At 47.1% G+C, this 15991-nt stretch overlaps 2 protein-coding genes across 11 annotated transcripts in view; one reads left to right on the top strand and one right to left on the bottom strand.

Annotated features, from left to right (window-relative positions):
* CCAR2 (cell cycle and apoptosis regulator 2) overlaps positions 1 to 8113 on the top strand; it is a 31392-nt gene extending 23279 nt beyond the window's left edge. For 3 of the 6 annotated variants that reach the window (XM_082200275.1, XM_082200273.1, XM_082200274.1), the window contains exons 14-21: positions 573 to 800; positions 1445 to 1622; positions 2009 to 2088; positions 2889 to 3035; positions 3181 to 3289; positions 3825 to 4022; positions 5254 to 5459; positions 6874 to 8113. In XM_082200275.1, the coding sequence (XP_082056401.1) occupies positions 573 to 800; positions 1445 to 1622; positions 2009 to 2088; positions 2889 to 3035; positions 3181 to 3289; positions 3825 to 4022; positions 5254 to 5459; positions 6874 to 6930 (1203 nt within the window). In that variant the 3' untranslated portion in view covers positions 6931 to 8113. Of the gene's footprint in view, positions 1 to 572; positions 801 to 1444; positions 1623 to 2008; positions 2089 to 2888; positions 3036 to 3142; positions 3290 to 3824; positions 4023 to 5253; positions 5460 to 6873 lie in introns of those variants that run through there. The other 3 variants (XM_082200276.1, XR_014213836.1, XM_082200277.1) reach the window with 3 other exon arrangements.
* An 816-nt stretch (positions 8114 to 8929) lies between these two features.
* Positions 8930 to 15991, bottom strand: part of BIN3 (bridging integrator 3) — a 147682-nt gene continuing 140620 nt past the window's right edge. For all 5 annotated transcript variants that reach the window (XM_082200663.1, XM_082200666.1, XM_082200667.1 and 2 more), the window contains one exon: positions 8930 to 9982. In XM_082200663.1, coding sequence (XP_082056789.1) covers positions 9836 to 9982 — 147 coding nt within the window. In that variant the 3' untranslated portion in view covers positions 8930 to 9835. The remainder of the gene's footprint in view (positions 9983 to 15991) is intronic.

Genomic DNA, 15991 nt, shown 5'->3' with positions numbered 1-15991 from the left:
AATGTCTGCTACTTCCTCTGCTCCAGCCACCTGCTTGCATAAGGGGTGCATGGGAGGAGAGGATGCTAGAAGAAGAGTAGAACATCTGCTTTGCATGCAGAAGGTCCCAGTTTCAATCCTCGGCCTCTCCACATAGGACTAGAAATGCCCCCATGTCCTCTCTGAAGAGTCACTGCCAGTCAGTGTAGGCAGTACTGCAGCAGATGGACCAGAGGTCTGACTGTGTAAAGAGCAGCTTCCTATTTCCCTCGCAGACAGCAGTGTTGTGATCAGTAGGACCTTCAGAAGGTGTGTTTCTAGAGGGTGGTGGTGGATGAGCCTTTGCAGTTGGAGCGAGGGGAGAAGAATGTTAAGGAGGCTTGGTGCAGATAGGTCTAACGTAGAGTGAATTGCAGTTTATACGAGCATAAGATTGCCTTATGAAGTTTTTCATACCTGGTATGTTCAGCTTTGAGATTTTTGCTTGCATGCAAGTGTCTACCCACTTCTGTGGCTGATGTAGGCATCAAGATCTTTCCTTGTTTCTTGCTCACTGCTTTCTCTCTCTCTCTCTCTCTCTTTCCACCCCTGAGGTGGCAGTGGTGGCAGAGTTCTTCCAGGAGATGCTGCAACGGGATTTTGGTTATAAGCTCTACAAGGCATTACTGGCCCTACCAGAGAAGGAGTCAGTGGAGGCAAAGAACCCCGAGCAGGAGAAAGCAGCCGAATCAGAGAAGGAGGGAGAGAATGAGCTGAGAGAAGAGCCTCAGGAGAATATTGGGGCAGAGGAAGCCCTGGAAAATAGCCAGAAGGATGCTCAGGTGAGGTGACGTGCCTCTCTGGCCCGTTAGTACAGTGGTACCTTGGTTTGCAACCGCTTTGGATTACAACTGTTTTGGATTACAAACACGTCAAACCCGGAAGTGCGTGTCCCTTTTTTGGATTATAACCCGTTTTGGGGGGATTACAACCCATTTTTTTGGAGGCCCCATTGGCAAAAGCGCGCCTTGGGTTACAACCTGGTTTGGTTTACAACTGGACCTCCGGAACGGATTATAGTTGTAAACCCAAGGTACCACTGTATAGCAAAGTGGCCTCAGTTGCTTAGGTGATGCAGGTATGTCTCGCCTTCCTCATACTGGGTCTAAGAGCACCTGGTGGCTTTTGAAAGCATCCATGGAAGGATTGGAGTACTGGACTGCAAATTTCCAGCTGTTGTGGCTGTGCTTGATAGTGTGTGGGCAATGCCTGCTGACATCTCAGAAGCCAGAGTGGGTGGCTAACTTACATTCGCAGTGATCATGGACAGTAACTGTGTTTCTGCTTTTGGGGACTTCTCAGTACCAGCCAAAACCAAACCGATTATGCAGAAACAAGAGATTATGTATATGTACTCAAATTTTCATAATTCGTACAAACTGCAGAATTTGGAAGAGTTCTGTTTATGTGTTTTTCATTCCTGTAGAAGGAGGAGGCTGGGGATACCGAGAAGAAGCCTCCAGGTCAAGATGGGGCCAGTTCAGCCAAGGAGGAGGTCAGTGGGAATGTCAAAGTGGAATCGAAGGATTCTACAGATGAGCTGTGTGATCTGAGCCTAGAGGATGACTTGCTGCTGCTGAGAGAGGAGGAGGAGGAGGATTTTGGTAGGTACTCTGGGAAATGCAGAAATCCTACAGTGCAGTGTTAAGATATGGCTGCTCTCATTGAAAAGTGTATGTGTGTGTACCCACATATGTAAAGGTTGGGATAGCCATGATGCTGCCTGAAGACAGCTGCACCTATCAGTGTGTTTAATTGCAAGGAAGATGTAAGTTGAAAGGAGCATTTCCATAGGTTTTCCTTATGCCTAGTAGGGCAAGAGTAGGATCCTTGGGTTCCTTTCTCTGGTCTGTTGTACATTTCACACAAGCCAGTGGTATCTGCTCAGTGAGATTGTACTTTGGAAGACGCTGGTATTCACTCAAGTCTCTCTTGGTAAGCACTGAGCAGAGGTCAGCATCTGAAGCCAGTCATGCTGCATTCTCCACAGGTGTCAAGTTAGAAGATGCTGAAGTGAGATCAGTTGCATCCAACCAATCAGAGATGGAGTTCTCCTCCCTTCATGATGTGGTCAGTGACAAATCCCCTCCTTCTCAAAGTCTGCTTTGAACTCTTTAGGCCAGTGGCCCCGGGAATTGTGGCTGGGGCTTGGGTTGTAGAAAAGGATGCTGATTTCTCAGTATCAGAATTCCCAACTGGGTATCTTCTGGGTTTTTAAGCATTATGTAAAAGCTGTCCCTTTTGCCTTGATGTCTTTCTTCATACCTATGTGAATTAGAAACGTGTTGCTTGTACAAGGAAAAGTGGAGTTCCTAAGAATTCCAGCAGCTGCTATTTTTTTATAAGCTCTGTATCCCATGGTTTGTGACAAGACTTATCCATGTGGATTTTTCTTCCTCAAAATCCTAGAATTTGCTGTCTCTCATTTATTTTCCATAGCAAGAAAATAAATATGAGAGCAGTTTTTTGTTTTGCCCGAGATGCCTGTTTGTAATATTACCAGTTCTAGATTAGCCTGTGCTGCCCCCAAGGCTTCTCAACACCTAGTGCCGTTTCAATATCGTTCTGGTCCAGTTTTAACTAGGCTTGTCTCTGATACCTAGTGGGTTCCTGGGTGCAGGATAGGAGCTGATCTCAGAAGCCTGACCGTTCCTAGTTGCTGAGACTAAATCTCACCAACATGTTCAGAGTCAGCTGTGGATATGCAGTAGATATGCAGTCTTTGGCTCGGGGAGGCTTAGTCCCTAACAGTTCACTGTTGAAATCTAGCCTATAGTGAAAGCGCAGGGAATGGCCTCTGTAGTAGAAGGGAAGTGACGCCTTGGCAGTTTGAACAGCCTTCTACTTTTTCTTCCACCACCCTTCCCCAGCCCAGAGAGCTGGACCCAAGTGCTGTGTTGCCACTGGATGCTCTCCTTGCCTTCATGTACTTTGACTTGAATTTCTGCGGCTACCTGCACAGGAGGGATATGGAAAAGGTGCTTCTCACCTTGGGGCTGCATCTCTGCAAAGAGCAGGTGAGTGCCAATCTGATTTCTCCCCTGCTTTTGCTGGAGGTTTGAATGACTTGAGACCTTCTTGATTAGCGCTGAGGGTATGAGGATCTGTTTGCGGCCTTTTCCAGTGCCATTCATGGAGGGGGGGTGTCTCATCTGGTGGCAGGTGAAGCGCCTGGTGAACAGGGTGGTGACGCAGTTCGTGTGCCGTTACCGCAGCCTACGCTACAGCCGACAGGAAGGGACTGAGCCAGGCCCTGAGGAGGAGCCATTAGGTAGGTACTCAGTGTGGGGTTGGAAGGGGCTGTTCAGTTGCATAGAGCTTCATGGGTAGAAGGATCCCTTTATTTTTCCTTCTGAGCTAGAACTCTTCAACAGTTTCGGCTTAGCTCTTACACATGATCAGTGGTTTCTGGTCCTATTTACTGACCACCCAGTTATGACTAGTTCTGCTAGGGAGCACTCCCAATATTCTTCTGCCCTGTCCCGATTCCTGAATGCATGGGGCAGTGTACATGTTGCCCAGCCTGCCACTAGTGACTCTGCAGTGATGCAAGGAAGGGAAAAGTTACTTCTGTAGAATCTCTTTCAACCCATCTTTAAAGGGTGTGCTCAGCTTTGGGATGGTGGCAATTGTGTGTGATTGGAGGAAGCAGAGAACAGAGCTTTCTAACCCACAATGGGAGGAGCTGGAAACTGTAGCACAAAAGTAATCTGAAAGGGTTTTTTTTCTGCCCTTGGTTCCCATTCCCTGTCTCTGGATGCTCCGTTTCAAAACCAAGCAGAGTAAATGTTGCCTTGTTCTTACAGGGAACCTCAATCTACTGTGCTCATCCATCTCTGTGCCTGAGGTGCCTACCAAGTATTCTCCAGAGTCTCAGTCCGGCAACCTGGTTTCATACAATGGGGCTGTCCTTAATGTAGGGAAACTGCTGGAAAAGGCAGAACAGACAGAAAACAGCCGACTCTATCTAGAGAACAAAATCCACACGTTGGAGCTCAAATTGGGTGAGCCACACATGGTTAGGATCGGCTCATCTTGTGAAGGCTTGGAGTGGGGAACCTGTGGTCCATGGGTCTCATTAGGCCTGCCAGGCTCTCCATTTGGTCCCAGGACCATTTTGGTCAAGCCATGTCCACGCAGGTGATACCAGCTGCAGGGCAGGTAAAGACTTGCCTCAGCCCAAAAGGTTTGCAAGACCCAATTATCAGCTGTCAGGTTTTGAAAACTGTTCCACAAAACTCATGGGCAAAATAAGTGACTTGACATTGCTATGCTAGGAGATTGACAATTGGATGTCACCACAAGGGATAAGATATGGCATCCTGTCTAGATCCAGTTCCCCACCCCTGCTGTACCGTATCCCCAAGAAGCTGCACCAAGCCAGAATTCAAGGGAAAGCACCTGCCTTGCTTTAGCCTCTCAACAACATGGAGCAGTTCATTGGGCACACTCATACAAAGCACTTACATCTGATGAATGGCAGGGCTCTTTTGATCAGAATATATTAGGCAAATGAAAGCCAACAAGAATTGGATGCAGGAGTGCAGTTGGCACCTAATGCAACAAAGCATTGAGTGGTGGAACCATTGTTGATAGAACCTTTGGGGTTGGTGGGGCTGCAGTGATTCTAGGCTAATGCTGCTTGCCTGTTTTTGGCTACTCATACCTGCTTGACTTTCCAAGAATTTGAGCTGGAGGCAGAGAGTGGGCTAGCTGGAGTTTCTAAGTGGAGTTGGGTCCATATACTTAAAGGCCTAATTTGGATAACATAGTAAACCACAGTTATGGTCTACTGTGAATGCACTCATTTATGCCACTTTGCTCATCCTCACGAGCACGTAAGAGAAACCACAATCTGTAGCCAAGGTTGGTTCAGAGTGGAACCACCACAATCCCATTCAGACATGATTGGCCAGGGATTGTGGTTTGTTGCTCCTGCTTGCACTAGGGAACAGAGCAGAAGCCACCTCTGTGTTCCCATGGAACAAGGTCTGGTTTCCAGGGCATGTGTTGCCAGGGCCCTTCCCCCAATTTATATACCACGGCCATATATAAATATCTCCTCCAGCTTCCCTTTTTGAGATACTTTGAATTTCTGCCTTCACTCTTGTCACCTGCTGTGTGAGTTCAGAACAATGGCTTTTGTTCCTGGTGTTGGGAGTTAGCACTGCTCTGATCTCAGTCCATTGTGTTACTTCCTGGAATCTGATTCTACCCTCTGTGCTGGGCTTACAGAAGAGACCCAGGTTCGCTTCTCTACAACAGAGGCTTCCAACAAGGCCCTGACGTTGGAGGTTCAAGAGCTGCAGAAGCGCCTCACTGAGATGGAGGAGCAGTGCAAGGGGAACGAGAGACAAAAATCCAGTTTCCAGAGGCTGCTGCTGGAGAATAAGAAGCGCCTGATTCCACTGCAGCTGGAAATCCAGAAGATAATTGAGAAGGTAATCTGGAACCTGCGGAATATTTTAGGACGGAGCCTATCTGGTGTCAGAAGTTTTCAAGTTGTCGTCCCTGCATGCTGCTCCACAAACAGTGGATTCTGGTGGCAATTGGCTTGGTAAACTTATAAATGTTCATTTGTGTGAGATGCTGAACAGGCAACTCTGGACTGCCATGCCATGGCCCTGCAACTCTTCTACTTTGTCCTTATGGCAAAGATGGAGGGACTGTGGAGACTCAGGAATCAGTCTCATTCCTGGCAGTGACTTTTGTCTCAAGAACGCACTGTCAAATCTCTGCTCTTTGATTCCATACATATTTATTTACTTGGAAGTAAGTTCCACTAACTTATGCACGGGGCTTACTCCCTGGTATGTGTGCTTAGGTCTGCAGACAGTGTAAAGTGCATGACTTAATACAAATTGGATCTACTTTCCCTCAAACCTGAAGCTGGTGTCAGGAGGACTTCTGTCTTGCTCAGTCTTTGCCTCTGGACAAATACAGAAGCCAGTTTATTTCTACCTGCGGATTCGGTCTAGGAATGGAGAGGCAAACCGAGACCCAAGTCTTCTAGTCATTCCATGTCGCTGCTCCAGGTCTGGGGACAGATGTTGCTGGACTCCCAACTCCCATCAGCCCCAGAAAGTATGAAAATAGTTGGGGGTTGTGAGAGTTGTCCAGAAACATCTGGAGGGTCATGGATTCTCCAGACCTGCTTAGCTCCTAATTGCCCGTTATTTCCATATCCTTACCCAAAACACTGGGAGATGTTCATTTTAAGTAGTTAAAAAAGGCACTACATCTTGAAAATGGGTGGCTTGGATCCCTTTTCCAAGAATATGATCACTTTCTATGGGCTAGGAGTTTTTGAAAGAGGGAACATTCAAATGTGTGTTTCCCACTCCCAACTGTTTTGTTGTTGTTTATATGAGGCAATCTAGGAAAGCTATACTGTATGCCTTCTCCATATGTTTAGATCAGCTATAAGCCATTTGCAGAAGTGTCTCTGGCAAATCTACTGTACACGTAAGCACATGGCATCCCCCAAAGCATCCTGGAAACTGTAGTTCAATGTGCTGGGAATTGTAGTGGTGAGGGATGAATTAGTTTGCAGCATACTGTGGCGAGGCAGGAGTGGCATGTCACCTCTGAGACATGTATCACTGTATGAGAATTTTTCAATTTTTAAAAAAGTAAAGGGGGGGGGGATAAAAAGGCACCCAACAATGTGCCAGTGTTGTCGTCCTGGAAATCTGTTCAGTCCCTGCAACTTACCTAAAAGTTTTTCTTTATGTGCTGTTTTGTTTGATTTTTGCTGATAAATCGTCTTAAGACTGGAGAAGGGAACGAGAATGAAATAAATTGAATGTTTGCTTTTCTTACTATTGTGCTTCTTTTGTCTTTTGTCTCTTTCAGACCAATAATTGCCTAGAAAAGAAGGAACCAACACCCACAGCCGTTTCCAGCAACTGACACTCCCTGGAGAAGCAGCTTGGCAGGGAAGATCTGTACCTTGGTTTGATATTTTTGGGCTGAGGGTTAGCAGTCTGGGTAAGCCTTTGAAACCTTCAACCCTTTCACTGCCATGTGAGAGGCTGGAGCTGGAGTTCCTCCTTCGCCCACTCCGCCACCTCTGGCTTGTGTGTGTTGGCAGAAAGGCCACCGAGCCTAAACATGGCTGGGAATCACAGTTCATATGCTGGAGCCACCATTACTGTTTAAAGGAGGAGTACCCATTAAGTAGGAGTTTTGATGGTCTATTGTGTGAAGTGGAGAAGCTACCATGCAGGTATTCGCAAGCTGTCTGCCAGTAGCAAGTACTAGAAGGGATTTTTTAAAGCCCAGTTTGGTAACAGACAACAGGTGCTGACTGCACCAAAGGACAGGGCATGGCTGGCCTCTTTGTGCTGCATGGAGAATTTTGTTCTCTTCTCCTCAAGCCCTCTCTCCCTCCCTGCCCCACAGCTTTTGCTCAAGAAGGTGGCATTCTGCCTGCCTCTTGATTAAAAGGTGGTCTGAGAAGGCTGCAAAAGAAATAGCAGGACTTTAAACATCAGATGAAGCCAACACAGTGGTTCCTGGCTTATATCCTCAACAGATTATGCATTCAGTGCTGCAGGCTAGTTTGTGACTGTTGCAGTTTTGTGGGTTAGACTTTGGACCCTCATACATTCAGTGCTGCGTGCTGGCCATTCTAAGGAAAACAATGCCATCTGGTTCCCTCTCTGGCAGTTTTGAGTCACTCACTTGCAAGATGTAGCTTTAAAGGCTTAGCAATCTGCTGTGTTTTCGCCAGTCTTCAAATGTAAGCAAAGTTATCGGCCACCAGGTATGGTCTTAGGCGGTAGGGTGGCTGCAGTGCATTTAACTTCCATTTTGGGGAAGTAGCAATGGCAGGATGGCTGTGGTAGGTAGCCCCTTGGGTCCCTGTGGTAGCCTTTAGCAGAGTAGCGGCAGGCCAGGTGGGTGGGGGACTGTCCAAAGCCGGGGTGAGCCCTCTTCTGCAGTCACTGTTGGTTGCATCTGCTCTGGCCACCTGTTTCCCCATCCTCAGGTGGTCTGTCTCTTCTGGATGTGTTGCTTTTAGTCTGTAAATGTGGTAACAACTTGTATTTAACTGACCAGGTTCCCTTTTATAAAAGTCTTTTCCTCAGAAGGCTGTGCTGCCCTTTTTTGCTTTTGAGTGAAATCTGCCTGTCTTAATTAGAGAGAAACACATGCAGCCGACATACAGTGATCATTCAGATGCTGCTTAATGAAACAGTTAGCCAATGACTTTATACATAAGTAGGCCCGCAAATAGCAGCTTACATGGCACAGCAACCCATCTCCCACTGACTGAAATAAAGCAAAACTTGAAATAAAGCAAAAGGCAATGTGGTGCATTCCTGCACTCTGTTCCATGCCTCATACTTGTTATCTCCAGAGGTAGGGGCATTATTTAATGCAATGATGATCCCTCACGTGGTAGGGAGAAGCTGCTTTGGGGAAAGTATTTCTGGCTGAGAGGCATTGTCAAGGAGTGAGCCTAATTTCACAATGGCTTTTAAGACTGGTTCATTGGGTTTTAAAATTGTTGGCATTATGCTATAACCAGTATGCTAAACAGGTACCGAGAGGGAAGGAGTACCGAGTTTTTAAAATAATCTATATAGTTCATAAAATATAGACATCTCACACAGCTGCCTCCTCTTAAACTCATCAAAACTCAGCTCAGCGCCTCTGTTCCCTTAGCAGCTAGTTCTAGCTGCTGCTGCTGCTGCTGCTGCCTCATGTATTCAACTCTGTTCTCATGCAACAGGTCCATGCTGCTTTAGACTGGCCTTTTCAGGCAGTAGAGGGCAGCAGTGCGTGTATCAGTGGTTGCACAGAGAAGGAAGATGGAAAAATAGCCAAGGACAGATTCCCCCCCCCCCCCTTTTCCTTTTGCAAAAACAAAATTAGATTCATTGGTAACATAAGAACTTAAGAGTAACCTACCACCATACATTTTATTTAATTGTAAAAGAGTGGGAAATATTGAGCAGCACAGATGCTTTCCTTGTTGTAAAGTGGGGAGAAGATCAAGGAAGGGAACCTCTCTTCCATAGCAGCTTCCCCTAAGAAAATGGCGCCACACGTGGTGCTCTCTCCTTAGCTTAATCCCATCTCCAATACTCAATGTGCAGGCAATCTTACCGATTGCATGTAGTTAACAGAGGCACAGGAAAACAGGTTACAAACCTGTAACTGATATTCAAGTGGTTATTTATACAACTGCACATAGAGGTTCTACAGCTCCACAGGGCTGACCATGTAATTATATATGGGCTGCACTGAGACCACCATTATAAATGCTAGCTGTCTTCCTCTGGGCTCAGAAAAATTAAACCACATACAGGTGAGAGGAGGGATGATAATGCTGCAACTCAGTATAAAAATTTGTTTTGACAGTATTCTACTGCACAAAGGCATACAAACTCAACAGTGCCACTGCTAGTTGTGATAAGATGTCTCTTAAGGGCACAGAGGTGAAATCCTATGTTAAATCTGGTCAACTATGGCGATTCAGGGTCTCACATAACTATGATAAAAAGCATCCAGGCAAACACATTTTTGAATATGCTGTGAAAGAAAGCCAACATCAGTGAAAAGCTTGCAATTGACAGTAGTGTTTTAAGGCAATGATTGGTTATTGCCCAGGATCAAGAAGAGTCAGGAGGGAACCCACAGGAGCTGCAGCTCCAGGTGCATATGCCATGTCAATCTGGACGAGCATATATACAATCGGTTAAAATCCAGAGAAGACCAGGTTCTTAGAGAAGGAGGAGCAAGGAGGAATCTCCATTTCCCCCACGTGGCAGCAACAGCAGTGAGCCTGGAGCGTCCGAGTTGCAGGTCAGTCATCAGCCACAATGGAAAGGGCTCTCAGTTCATTCAGCTTGGCTTCGTTCTCCTTCTGCCTCTGCTCATCCGTCAGGCCGGGCTCATCAATCTGTTCTGTCAAGTCACCAAAGATTTTGTACATTTCAGTGTAGTACACAACCTGGAGGGGGTGGGGAGGGAAGAGTCCCATTAGAAGCAGATCTCCTCAACAGAAGAAAATCTAAACAGGCTTTTCCTGTGATCTATAACCACCACACATCCTCAGCATTCCCAAGAAAATACAGATGAAGTGTTTTAGTGCTTGCAGTGACTGAACTATTTTTAAAATGCCAGTTTCTGAGCCAGCAATGTTGCGTGGTTGTCTGCTGGTTACTGCAAGGGCTGTCACCTGGTTAAAAAATTATGATTGAGTGATTGACTGCATGATTTTTAGTTGAGTGATTAAATCTGTATAAATTTGCATGTAAAAAGCCAAAATTAAAGGCTTTGTGCGCAGTATCTTACAGGCACCCTCCTTTCTCACACTGAAGGACATGCCATTTGAAATAGCCCTTGCTATCTGCAGTTTTTATAAATCTTTTTATTTTTTAAAAAACCTCACAGGAGCACAGTTTAAGCCAGTTAATTATTGGTTAGATTAAGTAACCAAGCTTGCAATTCACATGGTGGGACTTCCTTTTGAGTAAATATGAATAGAGTATGGCTGTAAACATTTCAGCTCTGCTTACAAACCTTCAGTACTATTTGAGAAATCACTCAGATTTTTAAAAAGGCAGGTTGGAGCATGGGCTTTTTTTAAAAACAAGGTTAAGTAGTCTCTCATACTCTCATGTTTTTGGCAGGGGAGGTTTACAATAAACAGCACTGTATGCTTAAAATGTTGGGTGTCATTGCAACAATGGCCAAGGAATAAATCAACAGCTAGCCAAATTGTTTTAACTACAGTAGCAGGTTTGGGACCTTTACTCAGTTTGTTATACTGTTTTAAAATATCTTGAACTAAAAAGGTGCCTTAATCAGCAACTAGATTTTTTTAAACCCCCCCCCCACATAGGGTACTTTTATTTGGTATGCAACTACTTCATAAATCCTGCAGATGGCAAGCCCCATCTTACACCAGGCGTGCTCTGTTTTGTGCGTGAGAAAAGGGGAAATGTCTCTTAAACTGATGGCTGGTTTTAAGGTGACACAAGCACTTCTTACACCACAGGAAGTAGGTTTGCCTTAGAAATAGGTTTTTCTCGTACAAATTTATACAGATTATCAATTAAGCAATCAATATGATTATTTTCGGGACGCGGGTGGCGCTGTGGGTAAAAGCCTCAGCGCCTAGGGCTTGCCGATTGAAAGGTCGGCGGTTCGAATCCCCGCGGCGGGGTGCGCTCCCGTTGTTCGGTCCCAGCGCCTGCCAACCTAGCAGTTCGAAAGCACCCTCGGGTGCAAGTAGATAAATAGGGACCGCTTACTAGCGGGAAGGTAAACGGCGTTTCCGTGTGCGGCTCTGGCTCGCCAGAGCAGCGATGTCACGCTGGCCACGTGACCCGGAAGTGTCTCCAGACAGCGCTGGCCCCCGGCCTCTTGAGTGAGATGGGCACACAACCCTAGAGTCTGTCAAGACTGGCCCGTACAGGCAGGGGTACCTTTACCTTTACCTTTATGATTATTTTAAAAACAGATGTGATTCCTTGAGATATGGAGGAGTAGGCACATAAAATGAGAGGAAGCATCACAGCCCAGCATCTCTAGGTACAACTCAGCTGGAATGATGGAGATGCAGAGACACGGTTTGCAAGTTTCAAAGCAGCTGTGAGAAAACTATCTGGGACACAAGTCATAAGAGTGTATTACTGTATATTTAAAAAGCTAGAAAAACGTTTAGTCTTGTTCTGCTTCCTCCTCCTGCTTGATACTGCTGGTGATGCTTTTATCTCCACCTCTGAAGGGGATCCGTTTCCTCAGTTGTGATTAGGCAGTGACAAACCCCTCTTCCTACACAGCCGTCTGGAGCCTTGCAGAGGAGGTAGCAGGAGTGAGTCATGAACTCTGACCTTTCCAGCAGTTGGGGGGAGAATGGTGTTTCCTGCTCTCCTCCTGTAAGGTTACATACACCAAACTGCTTTTAAAGCCATAGAGCCGAGGAGGAGACACGCCAGTAGGCCCAGCTTAACCCTTTCCTTGGCAGCCAAGCATTGGCAGGATTTTCACAGATGCCAGCTAATCCTCCGAACACCTCCGCAAAGTGGCTATTCTTATCGCCGTGTCCTAGACAGGTGTCCAAGGGGTCAGGTGCCTTCCCTTCAAGATCAGCGCAGGGATCTACAGCTGGAGGATGCTAAACACCATTTGTCTTCTGCCGAGCCCACTAGACAACACTGCCTGCTGTTGCTGCTACTGCCCCTTTTATGCATTATCACCATAGCAACAGAAGCTGATGGAGTAAGCTTTGCAAAGAATCTCAGAATCCCAGCTTTTCCATCGTTACTCCCTGTGCCCTACAATTATTATGCAGCGATACAGGCAGCACACTGCATGGTTGTTCCCATCTGGAAGTTTCCATGGAGGAGATTTTTTTTTAAAGGGAAAAAAATCATTTTATCAGCTCAATATCTGACAAATAATGTGGCTTAAGTGTTCATTTTTGCAAGATGACGTCTGCCAAGGCGCCCCTCCAGACAAGTGGCACTACGTAACCACAACTAGGAACCTTGTTTTAAATCCCAGCTTCACTAGCAGGAGAGTTTTGCCTCCTTTTATGCCTGTGCTCACTACTAAATCCCTTGGTCTAGTAACTGCCCTCAAATCACTGAGCAGCCCTCTTTGCAGGGAATCTTGGGTTTTCACCACTGTCGTGGTCTGAAGTCAGTGCCTTGGTGGGAGGCCGGCTGAGAGACCCAGGAACCCCACTTTTGAGTCCCATGAAAGAAGGTGTAAGACAAAATAATAATAATAATAATAATAATAATAATAATAATAATAATAATGCTGTAGCCATACGAGAAGGGAAAAAAATGCTAAGTAATTCTGCTCTTACCTTTTCAGTTCCAAGCTGGACAGGAAGAACAGTAAGTGTTGGTAATAAGAAGAGCAGAACTAGGAAGGTCATGCTTAATTCATTATTAAAATTCTATGGTCATGGGCGGAGTGGGGTCTTGTGGTAACGCTGATCACAACACTGGTAGGTAGAATTCTAAGCTCTGGGCAGATGAATGTGGTGCATATAGTATCTGGCTTGTTAGCAATCCTTTCAGTATCCTAAAAGCCTGCATATGGGTTCTGAGAATGTTGTCTGCAAAGGATCCCAACCAATAACTTCACCTGTCTCTAACCAAGGAGGTCTTATGGAAAAGAACTAGAAGGTAGAATAAAAGTAGCAGTGGCCCTAACCCAAGAAACCTGTCCTCAGCTACAATGTGCGGCAGGAATGATGCAAAGCCTGCTTGCCAACCAACCCATAGGTCTCCCGTTAGACTCGTTTCTCTGCGAAGCTGCCGCTGCTCCTAACCACATGGCTCTCATCAGTGTAAGAGCAAATGTTTTGGGTACAGATATATACACCATCTCCATAGAGACAGCCTCCCCCCCTCACCATCACAGTGAATCTGCTTTTTATTTTGAGGGGGAGGTGGCTGCTACTCCTCGGGAACACCTAAATCTCAACAAATTCTCAAAGGCCCCACCCCTGTTCCTCAGCCTCATCTATTAGCAGCTGGAGTGGGGACACCATCAGGAGACAGAAGTCCTGCGCTATAGCGCTGCTCTCCCTTCTCATCACCAGGTAACAGAACTGCACTTTCTGGTGATTCAGCAGGACTGCTGGTTTACACAATGACTAATGAAGTGAAATCGGCAAGAGCAGAACAACCAAAATAGGAAGAGCCAAACCACTAGGGGCTGAGTGGGCTAATCACATGCTGTGGCATTAAACTCCTTGGCTCCAGGAAACACTACCTGTACCATATTAGTCAACATCAGTGCCCCTTTCCCTCACCTCTTCAAGAGTGCAAGAGCCCCTCTGCTGAACAGGACATACCGTATTTTTCGCCCCATAGGACATACCGGCCCATAGGATGCATCAAGTTTTTTTGGGGGGAAATAAAGGAAAAAAAATTTATTTCCCCCCTAGGCGCTTGTGGGGCTGGCAGCAGGGAGAAGCGCTCTTCTCCCCGCAGCCCGCCTTCAGATCAGGTCCGGGGACAGTGGGAAGACGCACTGCGCCTCCCCACTGTCCCCGGAGCTTGCGGGGCTGGTGGCGGGGTCTCCCCACCGTCAGCCTCCAAACCACTTCGGGAGACAGCGGGATGGCGGCGTTCTGCCTCCCTCTGTCCCCCGACCTTGTGGGGCTGGCGCAGGGGCTCTCCAGGCTTCAGCGAAAGCCTGCACTCGCCCCATAGGACGCACACACATTTCCCCTTCATTTTTGGAGGGGAAAAAGTGTGACCTATAGGGTGAAAAATACGGTAAGCAGCCTGTTGTCTGAGCCACGCCCTTCGGGATAATGCACTTAATTGGGTGGCTGCACACAAAGGCCCCAGCATGGAGTCTCTACATGCACAGATGCCTAGGAGCACTCCTCTCCTGACACACAGAACTTTTTGTATGACTAGTAACTATAAACCTTCGTAAACCACAAACTCTAAGCACCATCTGTCTCCATGTAACAGGGAGAGCAGCATAAGAAATGAGAACCCCATCGCTCTGCAGTCATTTACCGGTATATGCATGCAAAGAAGAAACACACCACAAGATACATGAAAACCACCTGCATCCCCACCTGGCTCTCCCACTCTATGCAGCAAAAGTTACTTGACACATTGTCACTGGGCCCCAGCAAACAGCTAACAATGAGTGCAAAGGTACACAAAACCTTTCACACTCTTCGTTAGGTCTGTGAAAAGTAGATTGTCCCAACTTGTGCAAGAGCAAGTGCTTTCCAGCTGTGCAAAGCCACCATTGGCTAAAATTCACAGATTGACCTGCCTATGATGCTGCAGCCATCTGCATGAACAGATCTGTAGCAGCCAGAACTTGAAGAAAAGTATTAGAGAGGTTAGAGGGGAAGTGGTTCAAATGCAACCTCATTCTATGGTTGCTGTGGGACACCAGATGCTTTTTCAGGCCACTGAGCAGCCTGTACCTCTGTCAGGCTCCACAGAGAGGTGCCCCCGCTCTGCAGAAGCATGGCTGTGGGGGCAGTGTGAAGCCACCCTTCCCTGACCAAGAATAATCACAGAGAGCCAACAGGTGCCCCTTCTCTCTCCTAAGGGCAGACGCAAAGGCCCAGGGCAGGCACTCTTCAACTTTTTGGGAAGATGTGCGGCCTCAAGCCTGCCTTCAGTGGATGAGGAACAACTGAACTGGCAGAGGCGGAGAATGGGCCTGGGCATCGGACAGGCTGAAGGGAGGCCTAAACGCCAACGATGCTGACTGTGAGCATGGAACCCAGGTGTGGCTGTCTCAGGATGCCACCTCCACCAGCAGATTTTGGAGGCCATTATAAAGATGGCAAAACGAGAGGCAAGTCATTTCAATGAGGCGTGCACTGGAACATTTCCCAGTAGACCTATTAATTGACATGAAGAGGAGAGGAGGCAGGAAGAAAACGGAGCAGGCCTTTTCTGTGGCCATGGAAACTTCCTTCCCATCCCAGGGAAGCTCAATGGATTCCTACTCTAATGCGTTTTTGGCACCAGGTGAAGAGACTCTCATCTTCCTGGACTTTTTACCATCTAAAGGACATTTTCTCCTGGGATTTTTACTACTGCTTTCACCCTGCTGGTTTGTACAGTGGTACCCCGCAAGACGAATGCCTCGCAAGACGGAAAACCCGCAAGACGAAAGGGTTTTCTGTTTTGGAGGCGCTTCGCAAGACGAATTTCCCTATGGGCTTGCATCGCAAGACGAAAGCCCATAGGGAAATGCTGGCGGTCAGGAGCAAAGACTTTCGCCCACAGCCGGCCTTCAGAAGAGGACCTCTTCTGAAGGCCGGCGGGGGGCAAAAGTCTTTGCTCCCCCCCGCCTGCCTCCCCCCCGCCTGCCCCGGACGATCTTAAAATGCTGGCGGGCGGGAGCGAAGCGTTCGCTGCCGACCCCCAGCATTTTAAAATCTCCCCGTGTCCTGGGAAGATATTAAAATGCTGGGGGTCGGGAGCGAAGCGCTGCAGACCCCCAG

This window comes from Podarcis vaucheri (genome assembly GCF_965113315.1).
Source record: "Podarcis vaucheri genome assembly, chromosome: 15".
Classification (NCBI taxonomy): domain Eukaryota; kingdom Metazoa; phylum Chordata; class Lepidosauria; order Squamata; family Lacertidae; genus Podarcis; species Podarcis vaucheri.
This window is presented reverse-complemented; position numbering and strand designations above follow the sequence as displayed.